At 39.8% G+C, this 17893-nt stretch overlaps 2 protein-coding genes across 2 annotated transcripts in view; one reads left to right on the top strand and one right to left on the bottom strand.

Annotated features, from left to right (window-relative positions):
* Window positions 1-11292, top strand: part of LOC134753893 (probable E3 ubiquitin-protein ligase HERC2) — a 94959-nt gene extending 83667 nt beyond the window's left edge. The window contains exons 81-90 of the mRNA XM_063689855.1: window positions 124-273; window positions 1325-1447; window positions 2603-2810; window positions 3425-3619; window positions 4529-4701; window positions 5716-5846; window positions 6567-6730; window positions 6987-7141; window positions 7424-7536; window positions 7973-11292. Of these exons, the coding sequence (XP_063545925.1) occupies window positions 124-273; window positions 1325-1447; window positions 2603-2810; window positions 3425-3619; window positions 4529-4701; window positions 5716-5846; window positions 6567-6730; window positions 6987-7141; window positions 7424-7536; window positions 7973-8141 (1581 nt within the window). The 3' untranslated portion in view covers window positions 8142-11292. The remainder of the gene's footprint in view (window positions 1-123; window positions 274-1324; window positions 1448-2602; window positions 2811-3424; window positions 3620-4528; window positions 4702-5715; window positions 5847-6566; window positions 6731-6986; window positions 7142-7423; window positions 7537-7972) is intronic.
* A 985-nt stretch (window positions 11293-12277) lies between these two features.
* Window positions 12278-14479, bottom strand: LOC134755220 (uncharacterized). The gene is made up of 3 exons (XM_063691744.1): window positions 14340-14479; window positions 14170-14254; window positions 12278-12448 (listed from the first exon to the last, which is right to left on the bottom strand). The coding sequence occupies exons 2-3, from the start codon at window positions 14251-14253 to the stop codon at window positions 12377-12379; spliced, it is 156 nt and encodes a 51-aa protein (XP_063547814.1). The 5' UTR covers window position 14254; window positions 14340-14479; the 3' UTR covers window positions 12278-12376.
* Between the last annotated feature and the right edge of the window lie 3414 nt (window positions 14480-17893).

Genomic DNA, 17893 nt, shown 5'->3' with positions numbered 1-17893 from the left:
TTGAGAGCGGTTTGTACTAATCTATTTTAAAGTAACCCAAAAATGAGTTCCATTAATTTTAATTTTAGTACACAATAGAAGCTATTTTTTTTAAATAAAATTACAATTTTTTACTTTGTTCAGGGTAAACGTGTGACGAAGGTAGCATGCGGTAGTGCGCACACTGTAGCTCTCTGTGTGGAGGCACCCCGCGCCCCGCGGCCGCCGCCGCCACCACCCCTCGAGTGCCATCTGCTGAGAGACCTGTCCCCCCAACTTATATGCAACCGATTGGTAAGTTTCCGCGTTTCCATTATGATGTGAAGAAAGTTTCTATAATATTGGGAAATTCCTCGGAAAGTTCTGGAAATAGCCAGAGAATTTAAAGGAAATTTCCATATTGAAGTTCCATATGGAATATTGAGACATTTCCGAGAACTTTTCATATCGAAAAATTAGCAAATTGCAAAAGTTTTCGTTCGCAAATCAGTATTCGCTCATATCTCTCTGTACTCTAAATGAGTTCATGGAATTGAATTTGTAATGATACATGTAATTTTATTTATAATTCAAATGATTTATTGTATTTTAAAAATGACATTTACTTATTTTGCGATATTTTATTTTTGTTTAACATTTTAATGAATATTCTAAATTGCTTAGATACTTTTGTTTATAGATACTTATATATATGACTATCCTTATTATCCTTAATGGGATAAAAAAAAAATTTTTTTATGTTTTTGTTAGTATGTATTGTTTGACGATCATGATAAGAAGAGAAGCATAATTTTGACATTGATGCAAATTTATAGTGTAATTTTTATCCTGAAATAAATAAATTTAAATCTATCATACCCCATTGTTAAGGGCTAAACGTATTTCTCGCCTGGAACAAACGTTTATCGTATCACATCAACTGTATATATGTATGTAAATAACATGACATGCAAGATTGATTTTTCTTACGGGTATTGTAAGTATATGTTGCTATTATGGATGTTATAATAATTTCAATGAATTTGTGACTTTACTATTTATGTACTTAATGAATTATTGTAATTTTTAATGTAAGTTATTTTACTGTTATTTTAATATGATGTAACTTAATCGATGAACTTTACTGTATAGTAATTTGATGTTATTTAGCAACTGACTTGTAAATTGGCTTTATATGACTATACTATGACTATGAAGTAATTGTAAATGATTGATTCCATGCATAAATGTAAATAATAGTACGATAATTTCATAACATTTCTGGCCTCAAATCGTTTGACAAACTCGTTCCATGTCAACGGTTCTTTACTAATGGTACATATCATTTAATATATTTGATTTCCAGGTCCTACTTCATCAGTTCTCGGAACTGGTGTGCCCGAATCTGACGCTGCTCATCCTCGAGGGCAACATGGACCAGCTGAGAAACTTGATGTTCTATTCTGTGAAAGAGGCCTCTTTTAGAAAGGTAAGTCCGAATCCAGTTGTCGTAAAGATACATCAAATAGTTGAAACTCGTATATTTACATAAAATATTGTTAGTTTAGTCTCCTTCTTAAGCGACGCTAATTCAATTCAATTTAATATTTTGATTTCGAAAAAAAAAACCCATATTATAGTTAGTACAAGGCACAGCAAAACTTATAAATTTATGTAAAGCTCTGGTTTCCTAAGAAAGCGGTTCCGTCATATGTGGTATTTTCTATAAAAAGGGATCTTATTGTCGATGGCGCTTACGCCATTATTAACGATGCTCCGATATAAATACAATGCCGCGCGGCGCCGTCGACAATAAGGTCCCTTTTTATGGAAAATGCCCCATATAGCGGCCGTAATACAGCGGTGAATCTATGTAAACCAAATGGCGCGGTGATTGACACCGTAACGACAACAAGCGGTGCCGCCATTTACATGACGGCCGTCTTGACGGTGTCGATAGATTCGTGAACGTTTTTTGGATAGCGGTGAAGCCATTTCTATTATTATATTATAGGTATTGGTTTTTTTTTCACCGGACCGATGTGCAAATTGAGTTCCAACTCCAACTGGAGCAGCGAATAAATGAATTGAATAAATGATTGGTGGCCGACGGTGTGTTATACGGCCGTGGAACTGTCCAAGTGTCGTCACCGTAAAGACGGCCTTCTTTTTGCGTCCGTAATATTACGGCCGCTGTATGACGAAACCAGTTTTAGTGATAAAAATAAAATAAAAAAACAAACAAAAATATAAACTAATGGTGGCGGCGTGGTGCGGCTATAGTGCGCGAACAAAGGCGAGTCCCAGCGCTGCGCCAGTACGTTTAGAACTGTATATGCGTCTCTTTGGGTGTCATTGCACCAATCGTGAACCACATTCAATGCATCGCATGATGTCGACTGCTTAAATGTACTCAAAATCAAGGACCAATCGTTTGGTACATTAAGGGTCGGTTGCACCAACTGTTTGTCATCGTTAAAGAGTTCGCTAAATTGTATTGTATGGAAAGTTTCATAGTGAACCGCCGCGGCGCGCCGGGTGACGTTGATCAGTCTTTCAAGTGCGGATGGTGCAACTGGCACTAAGACATTGAACATTGGTTAAACCTTTGAGGTTGATGTGTGATATACTCGTATGTTATCAGGCGGTGATGGCAACAATGGTCCGAGAGCGTCAGCACGGTCCCGTCGTGGAGCTGTCTCGCGTGGGCGCTAGGCGCTCGCGGCGCGGCGGCGGGCTGGCGGGCCCGGCCGGCATGCGGTCCGTGTTCGGGCAGATGGTGGCCCGCCTGCCGGCTCTCACGCAGGAGGCTCTGGCCTTGCCACACCGCGTGTGGAAGGTCAAATTTGTAGGTCAGTGCACAGTGAACTACGGCGATGTAACTGCTGTACATTCTTGTATTTTAACAAGCTTTTTTAGCCAAGTTAGTATGCCTCACGATAGTTTAAATTAGATTTTTAATTAATACAGTTGCTCAAAAAGTGGTACTTTTTGTGGCTGCGTAGCGTGCGAGAAGCTCAATTTCTCGAACTAGTGCTTTTTACTTTTTAGTTCCAAACTATACTTTCGAAACGCAGTTAAAATTGAATTTAGCGCGGAGCAAGTACCAGGGTCTCATGAGTTATGAGGAGGTGTCGTTGACCAACCCGCGCCGGGCCCGCGGCGGCCGCGGCCGGGGCGCGCACGAGTATGAAGGTATCGCGGGCTGCGGCAGCTCAAGTATCGCGGGCTGTATAGGTACTTTTGGTTTTGGTTTGGGTTGGTGGTATGATTCTACTAATGATATATTAATTTATTATTTTTTCGCAATTGTATTAAAAAACGTCGTTTATAACACGTGTGAAATGTCTTTTTACCACTAGTACCGAGGTATCTTGCCACGAGCTGAAAGCGAGAGAGAGAGACATTCTTTTCACACTAGTTGTAAAATGTACAACACAATAAAACACAATATCGCATATTTCAGGCGAGAGCGTCGATGACTGCGGCGGCGGCTACAGTGAGAGCATCGCCGAGATGTGCGAGGAGCTGCAGAACGGGTCGCTCCCGCTGCTGATGGCGACGCCGAACGGGCGCGGCGACGCGGGCGCCTCGCGGGACGCCTTCCTGCTTAACCCCACCGCGAACACGCCGCTGCACCTCAACTGCTTCCGGTTTCTGGGTACATATATTTCTAGCACATGTTGAGCATCACCCACATATGTGGAGCTACAGAACGGGCCACTCCCGCTGCTGATGGTCTGCTCCTTCCGGTTCGATGGTAATAACACCAAAACCCTTTTTGACCATCATTAGATCGTGCATTATATGATTAACTTTATCGACAATCCATACTAATATTATACATGCGAAAGTGTGTCTGTCTGTCTTTCTGTCTGTCTGTTCACGCTTAAACCGCAGAACGGATTTAGTTTAAATTTGGCATGGAGATAGTTTGAGTCCCGGGGAAGGACATAGGATAGTTTTCATGTCGGACGTAATTTCTAAAGAGGGTAAATGAAGGGATTGGAAATGAGAAAATTAATGAATTGCCTGTTAATTGGTGTAAATAATTAAGTATATTATGCTCAAAATTATTGCCATTTGATTTTATTCAGGCGCTACACGTACTCTAACTGCTAGAACTAATTTCACTCAGACGAAGTCGCGGGCAAAAGCTATGGTATATAAAGCTATAAATTGGCCTGAGGAAATGTTGAACGTACTTTCAAGTACAACATTTACAACAACATAACAACAACATACACATACATGTGTACAAGTGCTCAACATTTTTTGTACCGTTGTAGAAGAAAAGTAAGCGTGTGTAATTAGCAAAGGACAGCAACTGCACAATGGCGTGGGGGTCAATGTCCAGTTTAACTTTTCTATTTTAAGTCACTAGATGGCAGATCCTTGATCTCGCACGATCTATATGCCAGACCACACGATCATATACGGTGGCTAAAAAATAAGTGCATTGCACCTGTATACAAGACCAATCGATCGGCCGACTATTTTCGGATTCATGTGCAACAAGCAACAAGCCCAGTCAAGGTGAACATGATTAGTGATATAATATGTTTCGCAGGCGTATTGATGGGCATCGCAATCCGCACCGGGTCCCCGCTGTCTCTCTCCCTGGCGGAGGGCGTGTGGCGGCAGCTGGCCGGGCAGCCGCTCCGGCCGCGCGACCTGGCCGAGGTGGACCGCGACTTCCTGCCCGCGCTGCTGTGCATACGCGACATGTCGCCCGCCAACAAGGTTACACAACCAACTCCACGCACACTTTACATCTACTTCATTTAATCATTTACGTCTCATTTATTATATAATCAGTGTTATAAAATGAACATAAAACTAACTAAAATTATAAATACCTATCAAAATTTCTGAACGAACGAACGAAAAATTTCTGAATCTCGATATTTTCTGCGAGAAACTTAATAGATTTGAAACACTATCCATGCAGTGTAATAACCCAGATCATTAGTTTGGCGCTATTAGGAAAAAATCTCAGTATTGAACGTTAATAAGTAATAAGAATAATAAAACCTTTTTAGTATTCAGTTTATATACAATTTAATTGTTAACACCCTGATACTCTTGCATCTTTTTTTTTTTTTTCATTATTGTTGTTATTGTTTTTGTTCTTGTTTGCACAAATAGCTCTGTTTTACTCTGTAGAAACTTTATTAAACATGATGTTAAAATATTTTCATTAAGGAAACTGTAAGTCTAGCTTTAAGAAAATTTCCAGTGTTATGTATAACTATAGAAGACTGTTTGTTTCTTAAATAAATAAATAATAAAATTACCCTTGGTAGGGTGTCCATCACGCAGGCAGCGTTCCCGCGCTGGATTGCTATAGCCAATCTTTGCGCGAGGAAGCCGCCCGCGCGAGTGTCACCTGTGGCCTCCCTCAGGCGTTTGCTGAACGCCTTGTGGAGTCCCCGTGCCCCGCTACCCGTGTCCTAATAATATTTTGACCTCACTGAATTGTCAAACGTCAACTTTTGAGTTACCGCTTAAACCTCATAATGTACAGACCCGTACATAACAGCGCCATGTATGTACATCACCTGTCAAAATCGAAGGAAGAATTCGTCTGAGTTTACACAATCATTGATCTTTTATACACATAAATAACAATTTGAGCTCGGGGGATGAACTTTACAATTTAAAATCAATCAACTACTTTGCTTACTACATTGCTTGTTTGTTTTTAAAATATAATAAAAAGTTCCAGTATTTTATTGTACATGTTTTTACCCCCAGGAGCTACAGAACTTGGAGCTGCCATTCTCCATACCGTCAGCGGCGGGGCACGAGGTGCCGCTGTCCACGCGGCACAAGCGCGTCACGCCCGAGAACAAGGACGAATACGTGCAGCTCGCTCTGCACTACAGGTAACCCACAATACCCACTTTTGTGCTTAATTGGCTGTTTACACTGGCTAAATGTAATCCATACTTGAGTCAGACCAAGAAAAGCCTGCCTCGATTTTGATAACACAACACGCAGTGCAAGTATTATTTTACTTACTTTAAACGTCAAACTTCTATAAAATTATGACGTACAAATAACATTGTGCTATCAAAATACTATCAAAATCGTTGCAGACTTTACTTGGACTAACTCTATTAATATTATAAATGCGAAAGTGTGTCTGCCTGTTACGTCTTCACACTTAACCCGCTGAAAAGATTTAGTTGAAATTTGGTATGGAGATAGTTAAGAGTCCCAGGGAAGGACATAGGATAGTTTTTATCCCGGAAATAATCCCTTAAGAGGGTGAAAAGCGGGGTGGAATGAAGATTTGAGATAATTGCGATGCATGCGGATGATAATTGATGTAAGTATAATTATGCTAAAATTGGATGATTGCCATGATTTTTTATTTAGGTGTTATAGTTGTCTCTCAAATAAGGAAGTTAGCATACTAACCATAGGGAATCAATAAAAAGCAGATTGGATAAAAACTAAGCTACCCAAATTACTAATTCCAAATTGCGGGCAAAGTTTGTGTTATAATTGTGACGTCTTAATGAGCCCACTCCGATGAACCTTTACCACTCGCTTAAATCTCAAAGAAAGAGTATTGAGACAGTTATTGACTCTAATTTCAGGCTGCACGAGTTCGAAGAACAAGTGCGAGCGGTACGTGACGGCATGTCCCGCGTAGTCCCGGCGCCTTTACTCTCGCTGTTCACTGCGGCGGAGCTAGAGGCGCTCGTGTGCGGCTCGCCCGACATACCCGTGCACGCACTGCGAGCCTCCGCCACGTACAAAGGTCAGTACGAGAAGATAGAATAATTGGAAGCCATCGCAGATCGCAGCTCCTCTTCTCGCTGTCAAACGCGCGGTTGTTTTATGCGATAAACGCAGCGTTAACGCATAAAACAACCCCGCTCTTCAGAGCGTGAAGGGTCAATGCCAAGTTAAAGTTTCCGATTTAGGACAATCGATGGCAGACCCTCCAAGCCCACTCCGAAGCACGCAGAAGGTCCCTATAGTCACGTATGTTGATTCTAATATGTCTTTTGCAGGCATCGAGCCCAACTCCCCCCTAGTGCACTGGTTCTGGGAAGTGATGGAGGAGCTGTCGGGCTCGGAGCGCGCGCTGTTCCTGCGCTTCGTGTGGGGCCGCACAAGGCTGCCGCGCGCGCCGCAAGACCCCCGCCAGCGGGACTTTGTGCTGCAGGTATATTTTACACCTTTGATCCAGGAATTCTAAGTAGAAATTACGGAAAAAATGGCAAAATATAATTGTAGAAGTTAATTTTCTCTAACCCATAAATATAAGAAACAAGGTTCTCTCCAGATTTTAAGAAAACTATAAACGTGTCTTAAAAAAGGTGTGATTGAGAACGGTATGATCCCGCGATATCGATATTATTTGCCATGTTTGCATTGCGGCTGCAATAATTTATACCACTTAACGCTTCTTAGTATTGTTAACTGAACTCCAATCGAAATATTTTAGGTTTTGGACAAGTACCAGCCACCGGACCATTTCCTACCGGAGAGCTACACGTGTTTCTTCCTCCTAAAGATGCCGAGGTATTCGTGCAAGGTTGTGCTGCGGGAGAAACTTAGGTAAATAAGACATGCGCAAATTATGATAGTGTTTGAAATTACGAAATTAGACAAGTTTTTCACGTACTGCATTAAACATGCCATGAGATATTACACACTTCAAATGTCTTCCGAGCCGAAGCGAAATATTAATTATATTTCATATCGGCTACTCCGATCCAGCGTTTATTAATGTCTGTGAACGTCGTAGTAGTTCGTTAAAATTTGCTTGTAGGAAGACAGTTCTCTAAGGGTAGGTGGCACCAAACCGTTAGTCACCGTTAGTGTTCGCAAAATTGTATTGTATGGGAAGTTTCATAGTTCTGAGTAAAGGTGATCAGTCCGTCAACTGGGGTCCTGAGGAATGCCAGCTGTTGCGACCATATTAGACGTCGATCAGTCGTTGATTGTGCGTGGTGATAACCTCCCTAATCTCTAACTCGACTTGCTGTTGCAGATACGCGATCCACTTCTGCAAGAGCATAGACACGGACGAGTACGCCCGCGTGGCGCTCAGCGCCGCCGAGCGCGTGTCGTCCGAGGAGTCCGACTCGGACGGCGAGACCTCGCCCCCCGTCGCCGCGCCTCCAGCACTCTACTCCCTCGCTAGACCACCTAGGAACTAGATATTATGAACAACAATCATGTTATTATGAGCCAATTGTGTTCTACTTATGAATAACAGCGTACTAAAAAAACTTATTTCAGGGTAAAATACTGTATATTGGTCAGTACAGAGGGCACTCCGCAGAACAGACGGACGCCGGGGACGGAACGTAAAGTTTATACAAACTGTAAAAATGTTTATTATAATTATAAGCCAAGCAAAGGTGTCTTCCCTTCTTAACACCATAGGTAGGGTTAAAAACTGTCAATTGTTCACTGTAGAGGGCGCTCCGTAGAATAATGTGGCAGTGACAGGTTATGGATAACCTTTCGAAAGCCGAGAAATAAAAGCTTCGTAAGTTGGGGGCCCGTAGCGCCAAACATGATTTGAGTGTTATGGTTATGGCGCACACGGTCAAAGTAACTTTCTAATATGGTTCATATGTGCTAAATGATGACGGCGTGTACGTGATATTTTGAATATGAAGAATGACGGTCAAAAGATCCATACAAAATAGAAAAAAACATGATGAAAAATAAAAAGGAAACAAGTCTTGTTTCCTCAAATCATGCTTTGATAATACCCAACTTTGAAACTATTGTTGCCACTCTCTCATGTCTCGACGATAGAGTTGTGCCATTCCCGGTAACATTCCCCATTTTGTATGGGGAAATTTCTCGCTCGGTAACATTCCCCATACAAAATGGGTAATGTTACCGGGAACGGCACAACTCTACTCGACGATATATACATTATTTTTACCCATCTGCTAATGATACAACAACGAGCAAAACAAAACATCAATACGATATAAAGAGTACGATCTGAATTTCATAACATACTTGAGTGTGTAAAAAAATTTGGTTCAAAACATGGTTTGGAATTTTCTACATCATCTAAGGATTATTAAGATACTAGGTATAAGTATAATAATTATGTTCCATTATGCTACACATGTCATAATTTTTCGCAGAGACTGATTGAGACACAAAAATCAAGAGAAACATCAGTTCCGTCATGCTCGGATATAATTCATATCAAAAATTTAATTCCATCCTGAATTGTATCAAAACTAAGCTTTATTACTACCTATTCCCAGCCTTGTTGAGTTCAGTGGTTTTAATGTCTTAATACAAACCACTTGAGCGGCTTACATCATATTAAAATAGTTGCCCATAGGTTAAAGGCGTAATATTTAAATTAGGATTATTGCTTTATCGCAGCTTTTTGCAATTTTGCATTCCATCCAGAAGTATTTCTAAAATGGTAGCTATTAAAAACCAATGCGTTTAAAATTATTTCCCGTTGGTGCTACCACCCAGCTACATTCCATATCTAAATGTTCTAGTTTGCAAAATTTTCCTAGTTTCTTGACATCTTGATGGTATGGTACTCCAAAATTGCCCGTTGTGCCATTATGGTCACTAAACGTTTCTCGTTAGATATTTAAACACATTACAACGTATCTCGATGTCAAAATAGAAATACATAGAGCGTAATTCTGAGCCTATTGTGTGTACATGTACTAGTAAATATAGCTGTTTTCAGTATTTTTGATCATTATGGTGTCAAATTAGCTTATATTTGTGCAGTAAATAAAGGATAATTTTAAGCCATCTAAATGTCACAGTTAATACAAACTATATGTCTGTTGATATTTTAGAAGATTTCTATCTGCTCATGTTAGCATCTGTTTGTCTCTCATTATGTAGTTTCAGTTGTGCTGAAATTCTACGAGTGCTCTCAATCTTCAATGCAATTATTTCCATCATGGGCGTGGGCAGCTACAGGCAGGGGCTGGAGTCCAATGTATGCCCCTCTGCCCCCTTGGCCTCCGGCGATATCAACTTGCCCCCCTACGTTCACTGGCTGGCTACGCCCTTGATTTCCATAATATTCAATTCAAATGAATCTGGCATGCTTTCACGAATATGCTCTTGACTTCAAACGAAACTGAAAGATAGTATCTTGGTCTTAGATTATTATGTGTAAAGTAAACGTGATCAATATCAATGGATACATATTACATAGAGCACTATCTCTACTATCTAACTGTATTTTAAATGTTCCTGTATGAATTTGAATGACTTTGTGATGGGCGTGCGTGCCATGGATGTGAGGGCCGGTGGCGTGAGTGAGTATTTTCGTTTAGGTATTTATTAGTTGAATTTGCTTATTGCGTTAGTTGAAGTCGGTCGGTGCGGCGAGCCACCGGCGCGCGAGTCTGCCCTGCGATCGAGGGCTGAGCTTGATGAACTGTGATGTAACGCAGACGGAGAGATCTGTACGGCCTTGATATTAGGTAGGATTTGAAAAGAATTGCATTTTAAAATGGAAAACATGAAGATACTAGTCATGTTGATATTAAGACATCATATTATAGAGAGCGGTATTTAGGGCGTTCCTGTACGTTATTTATTGACGCGTAATGATTCGAACACTCGTGTAGTCTAGCCGCAACTGTCACCCAATAGGTTCTAGATCTCATTACTATTACATTGGTTTTTTTGGTATCATTCTGGTGACAGTAGCGTTAAGAACTTACATTTATGTTATATAAAGAATCTCCATTCATATTGCCTTTACCGATTCTGAAACCACCCTCAACACGATAGGAGATTACCGCTGTGTTCATTGATAATGAATCATTACGCTACTGTTTCATTATTTATTGGTGCTTTGAAGTTAGTATTACATTTAATATTAAATGTTCGTTTAAAATATTTATGCACAAACGGAGATCAAACACCGGCATGTGTTAGGACGTTACTGATATTATTACCGTGTTGCTTTTCAAACTTTGGACGGTTAATTTTGACTTACCTTTTTATACTTTTCTGATATTAGAATGAAGACTATATGGGCATTTTTATTTATTTCTGTCCCTACGTTATGTACATTTATAGGCTAAGAAGCATTCTTAACAAAAAAAAGTTAGATGTGACTTAACACCTAAGTCCGGAGTTTAAAGTTAAAATCAAAATGCCCATTATTCCAAATGGTAATTTAAAATGATTAGACCAAAGATGATTTCAAAAGTTCTATTTTCCTAAGACTGTCACTAGTATTCTTAAGATCTGAAATTACTGTATTTATAATTTCTGGTGCATTCAACACAATTATTTTCTACCCTATGAATGTGTATCTTAATAAATAACGTGTATAAATTACTATCGTTTTATTTATGAACGCGGACAACATTAACAATAATCATTGGCCGCACTACATTTTAAATTCATACCTACTCAAATAATTAACTCCAACTCCAAGCAACATCTTATGACTTCTCTACACGATGGCCCAGCGTAGGCCATTCCAAGGGACGCATTTATGCGTCAGAGGGAGCAAGTGGTATTGCTATGTCATTCCACCGCATAGCAGGGTCCCTTGGACTGGCCTACACTGGGCCATCCTGTAGAGAAGCCATTAAATGTCATAAGAACTCCCTCAGCAGAACCTGGCTTGTAGGGGCGTATTCCAGTGATGAGAATACAAGGTACTAGTACTAAATAGGGGGTATTGCCACAGAATAAATAATAGTACTAGGTACAGAAGATTCACTCTCTAACAAAACGCGTCTATTACGACAGATATGACCGCTAGGTGGCGCAAGCGCGAACAGGCGTCCGTTCCGTAGCGGTGCGCGGCAAGACCTAGACCTAGACCTCTGAACTGGGGGCGGCCGCATGTACTTGTAGCGGCGCGACGAAATCGCGGAGTGAGTCACGCCTGGTATTACTGCAATGTTCTGCCACCAGAGTGCAGCACTAGCCCGTTTAGTAAACCATAGAGTAACTTATACATACTGTGCCTTTAAAAGTTTTTTGACAAGTTTTCAGAGATAATAAAATATGACATTGATGCACCAAGGCGGTTTGTTTACAGAGAACCTATCGGGAAATGCGAATCCGAAATTTCGCTGTCTGCCTATCTTTATCTCTTGAATAAGCGAGTGACAGAGATCGAATACAAGTGAGTCTAACTCTAAACCGTGAAATTATTTCATGTTAGTGACAGAGATTTTAAATAACGAAATTTCGATTTTCTTGTTTTGCGATAGACCATCAGATTGTGGTAGTGGCGCCCCCTGCGCAGAGTTTCGCGTAATATTCCCTGTTACTAATTAATAGGTTGGGTAAAGAAAATAATTTTCAATGACTTACATGATTTTACTTCTCACTAAATGAATGTATATTTTACTTAACAAAAACCATGGCTAGTTACCATAAAATTAAAGAATTATGAAGTGTTCATTTACTTTGACTTAGGTTTAAGCATGTTGTAAAGGATCACTACACCGAAGAATGCATATGTCGCCTTGGCCACCTGAAAAAAAAAGATATATTATGAATACATATTGTCTTTGTCATAGTAGGGTCTCAGTTCTGTTCCTAACCTTCACCGTCTGCTTGTTCGATTTTTTCATGTTGCATCTTGGTAACTTTCATAAAAAGACAGAAAAAGTCTTAGTACTGTGCCATATGAAATGCTAGCTTATGGCCTGTTTTTATAAAAGATATTTTTCTGTCTACTAATGTATTATAATTTTTAGGGTTCCATACTCAAAGGGTAAATACGGGACCCTATTACTAAGACTCCGCTGTCCGTCTGTCTGCATGAACCGTGTTAGCTAGACAGTTGAAATTTTCACAGATGATTTATTTCTGTTGCCGCTCTAACAACAAATACTAAAAACTACGGAACCCTCGGTGCGCGAGTCCGACTCGCGCTTGGCCGGTTTTTTTTTAAATATTATCACAAGTCACACACTTAAGTCATGGCACTCAGAATTAGATTTCAAAGCCTATTTGATTCAACACTTTTGTTCTTGACAAGCTATGCACTTACACATATAACTTGTCAATTGACCATAAGCACAAAATTAACTGTTTACAGATGGTTTATTAATTTTATTATGTATATGGTTGACTACATTGCTACTCATGAAATTCCAATCATTGTAAGCTAGTAATATGAGATGTGAAAAACCCCACCATCGGGTATCTTATGGTTTTGGTTCCCAGGCCGGACAACCCGGTACAACTGCTTTATATGACTAAATTTTTGTGGCCTGGCGCGGATGTCTTGTGTGGCTGGGTGGCAATGAAAGTGTTAAAATAACAGCCTAATAAGAACCAGATATAAAGTAAACACATCACTTAGGATGGTATTCCATCTGTCCAATGTGTATTGCGTCTCACATTTTGCTTAATGAGAGAATGAGACGCAATGACATTGGACAGATGTAAAACCACCCTTATATCAATTATAAACTGTAATCTGTCAATGTCTCTATGAATTGAGCTGCCAGCACCCTATTAGCTGATGCCTGAAAAGTGTTCTAAGACCCTGAATATTAGAGTTCACCTCAATGTTTTGACACAGCAACAAATTTGAGGATACCCAGACAAATGTCGGGCCTATCTAAGTGAGCAATATGCTAATGATCAACAAGTATGCTATTAATTCTTGCTTGCCCTATGTATGTTTAACCACTTATGTATTAGGATTGGGTGAAATGTTTTGCCTATTATTATTTTACTCACCAATTATGTCAATCATATTTTCAGTCATTTTTATTAAGAAACAACTATCATTATCATGCAAGAGAATATAAAATCTTTCACCCATTTTTAGGGTTCCGTACACAAAGGGTAAAAACGGGACCCTATTACTAACTCCGCTGTCCGTCTGTCACCAGGCTGTATCTCAAGAACCGTGATTGCTAGACAGTTGAAATTTTCACAGATGATGTATTTCGGTTGCCGCTATAACAACAAATACTAAAAATAGAATAAAATAAATATTTAACTGGGGCTCCCATACAACAAACGTGTTTTTTTGCCGTTTTTTGCGTAATGGTACGGAACCCCTCGTGCGCGAGTCCGACTTATTCCTCTTAGATAATAAGGGCTCCAAGAACTGAAGACACATTGTCTTTTAGTGACAGGATACTTCGCTAAGCCAAGTTCGCATTAGAATGTTAGTCAAAGACGTCAGAGTGGAAGTAACGGATTCCACAATAAAACTACGAAAAATATACTAACGTTTGCTCTGCCGCTGTATGTCTGGCTATTGAAGTACTTGGACAAGCCTTTCAGCTGGGCTCCGTCGGCGTTATCTCCGGACATTCTGTAGGTGATAAAACAAATATCAACTGTAAATAACTATTATACACACACTATAATATATAAGAAGGGCAAAAACAGTAATTTACCTGAATTTTATGTAATTTAGCCTTCTTATGTAATTACGGACTCCAGCAGGTTAGAATATAGAGCGAGAGATTACGATACTGCAAAAAGGACAGAACAAACGCCACAGATAAGATAAAAATGCATTCCATTTTCATTTGTACAATGTGTGAACAGTACAATGTGTGAACAGTACGCTGTCACACACAAAGAGTATATAACCACTACGTTCACACACACAGAATTTTGCACAGAATAATTCTTATTATTTCTTCGCGTGTGGAGGGCGCTTTATAGTAGATACCTCTTTCTCGCTCTCACTCATGGGTGCGGCGCACCAAGGTCGCGGTGCGCTAGTCTGCTACGGTTAACTTTAGTTTTAATATATTTATAATTCCAAAGCCCACTCCAGACTAAGCGGCGCGACGGCACGAACGCGAGTGTGGAGTCGATTTCGCTGATTAGCGACCTAGGCGCACGAGTATGGAGACGGATTGCCTCGCGCACAAAACCACAGAATAAGTAATAGTATTATAGTTGGTCAAACCAATTTGTCACTCAGTAAACCAGGAAAATTATACTCATCCCTTTCTTTTGGGTGCTAGTACTTGTGTAAGACAAAGATAGTATGATTCTCTCTGTCTATGTTCGAAATGAGACAGTCCATTGACAAACTATATACAAAATTGCCAGTGTAGATTTGCCTCGCGCGCATCGCCTCAGCCGAGGTACGTCTACACTGGCCGTTAATTTTGTGCGCGATATGCTCGCTCTGTGTGGACCTGGCTAATAACGAATAAACATCAAGTCAGTCAGAATGTGACATCTGATCTGGCGCAAATATTCAATTTCATAAGAATCTAAGATTTTGTATATCTACATACAGTGTTTTTATAAGAGGGATAGTATGGAAAAGCTCGATTCTAATGAAGACAGAGAAAACAGACTTAGAAAACATTTTTTTGTGAAAACAATATTGGCATGGTGTAAGTTTTCTTGACTGATTGTGCCAAAATTGTTCTAGACCGCGAGCCAGGAACAGTTTTCCATGACCAATCGCCTCCCGGGCGAAAACTCGTATAGTGGTTAACGGCTATGTATGATAAACCCTCGTGAACGTCAGCTACCGCTCCGTTGGTGGGTTGAGGAATGGCAGCAAATAAAGTCTATAGTTTTTTTTTGTCATCGCCTCCTGCTTGATACTTTGTCAGATGATAGTTTAGATTCTATTGTGAATAAACAAAATCGTCAGCCGATTGTATCGCTGTGGAAAGACCGTCAGCTGATCACATGAACATGTAAAAAAGAAAATTCTTTTCAGTCATCGGCGTCATCGCCTCCCGTTTGATACTTTGTCAGATGATAGTTTAGATGATATTGTTAATAAAACAAATCGTCAGCTGGTTGTATCGCGGTGGAAAGTCCGTGTTACGCGTTTCGGTGGCTGCCATTCCTCAACCCACCAACGGAGCGGCATCTGACGTTCACGAGGGTTCATCATACATAGCCGTTAACCGCTATACGAGTTTTCGCCCGGGAGGCGATGACTGACGAAATTTGCGCCTGGCTCGCGGTCCACTAAATTCCAAAAAAACCTAAAAGAGTTTCTGCATCTTCAATAGTTTTGGATTTCCCCATACTATCCCACTAAAACACTGTATACCTACTATACAAAGTATACTTACAGTTAGCAGATACTGTAAATTGTAAATGAATCATGAACATTGCATTTACTTTTTAGATTTAGGTTTAGGCTTAGGCTTCATCTTACTGTACAAGTAATACACGGCAAGCAACGTATAAGTCACTTTTGTTACCTGCAAAATTGTTGAAGTACTGAATAAGGATAGGTATTTCTTATGAGAATTAACGAATGGCACACATAACTAATAAATATAAAAAATCCTAGACAATAATAAATTATAGCGGCGCCTTTTGGTGAGACAATCTAGGTACCTACATTTAACAGCAATCTATTATATATGTAAGAACAAGAACTATGCTTTACCGCAACAAAATTAAAGATTTAAATATATATTATGAAAACATTAATTATTTACACACATAAATAATCAAAATCTCACCCTAAAAGCATACTTGTATACAGAGGGCCCACGTGGGGCCCTGGGGCCTACCGCCAACATGGAAAATCGTTATCTGCCTCTGTGTCGTTCCTGCATATTCGAGCGACAGAGAGGCAGATCACGTTTCGATATTGGCGGTAGGCCCTATCGCGTAAATTGATATTTTGTTATCGGCCTTGCATATTCGAGCTATAGTCAGATAACGAAATTTCGAATTGTGCGGTAGGTGTCCTCTGTGGGCCTACCACGAAATTTACGATTATATGCCTCTCTATCGCTTTAACACATTCGAATGATAGAGAGGCAGATAACGAAATTTCGTTTTTGGTTTTTGCTGTCAGCCGTTTCTAGTGTTGGGATTGCCTGGAGCGACCCAGGACCGTCCGTCGTCCTTTTATTCTCTTACGTGGTAACAAGAGACGAATACTGTGTTTGAGGCCGATTATTATCTAAGCCATTTCACTTTAAATTCCATACACTTACATTTGCTCTACCTCTTATTGTAGAGCTGTTGAAGTAACGAGTAAGACCCTTCAAGTTTGGATCATCATCAGCACCGTGGCCTGCCATATCGTATGAAAATTTTAATTATAATGATTCATTTACGTTTAATATATATATCACGTATAATGCGATGAAAAGCGGTTATTTATGAATTTGTCATTTTTTAATAGTCACCTTGACATTCGAAAAGGAGGTAAAAATCTGACTTACCATAGAGTTAGGATCTCGCTAACAATAGTATAGTTTTTGGTACTTTCCGCTACTAGAAGTCACACACACGAGCGCTTTTACAACGCGCGTTAAAAAGCGCTGGAATCCGCCCGCACGCTAAATTCGATTTAACGGCCAACGCTTAAAGTCGAAAATCCAACAACGCTTGATAAAAAGCGCCACCGCCATCGTGTGAATTGTATCCATTTGTGTATTTATTCACACGATGGCGGCAGCGCTTAACAATGCAGATAAATAAAATAGTTTTTTTCGATACAAGTGCGGAAAAGAGGAAATTCGAAACGAGTGGCGACAAATTAAATCACGACCGCAGGGAGTGTTTTAAATCGACACGAGTTGCGAATTACCTATTCGCACGTGTATCGAACAACGTTTTACAGTACATATGGCCCTTTAAACTTTCGACATATGCACGAAAAGTGCACTTTAAGCTCTAGTGCGAGAAATTAGCACCATATGTATCTACTGTAAAAAATATTTTTGTTTTTCGCGGTAGGGCCTCTAGCTTCCGTTATTATTGATATTTTTATGTGTGCACGTGGTGTAACAGGCAAAGCATTAAATAAAACACTCAATTAGTTTTATATATATTACAAGTATTACATCATAGTACCAATACTTTTATAAAACACTAAAAATCTTATATTAAATTTCAGGAAAAACAATTTTAGAAAATAACTGTTTATTATATATGTACTATATATACATATCCATAATCCAAATCATCATCTTCAGTCAAAATAATCTTTGGGAAAAAT

The sequence above is a fragment of the Cydia strobilella genome, chromosome Z, assembly GCF_947568885.1.
Source record: "Cydia strobilella chromosome Z, ilCydStro3.1, whole genome shotgun sequence".
Classification (NCBI taxonomy): domain Eukaryota; kingdom Metazoa; phylum Arthropoda; class Insecta; order Lepidoptera; family Tortricidae; genus Cydia; species Cydia strobilella.
The sequence above is the reverse complement of the archived record's forward strand: the minus strand, read 5'-3'. Positions and strand labels throughout refer to the sequence as shown.

Coding starts and splice junctions, on each gene's coding strand:
- LOC134755220 (XM_063691744.1), bottom strand. CDS start 14,253: ATGTCCGGAGATAACGCCGACGGAGCCCAGCTGAAAGGCTTGTCCAAG. Junction 12,449..14,169: donor CATACAGCGGCAGAGCAAAC/GTTAGTATATTT, acceptor TTTTTTTTTCAG/GTGGCCAAGGCGACATATGC.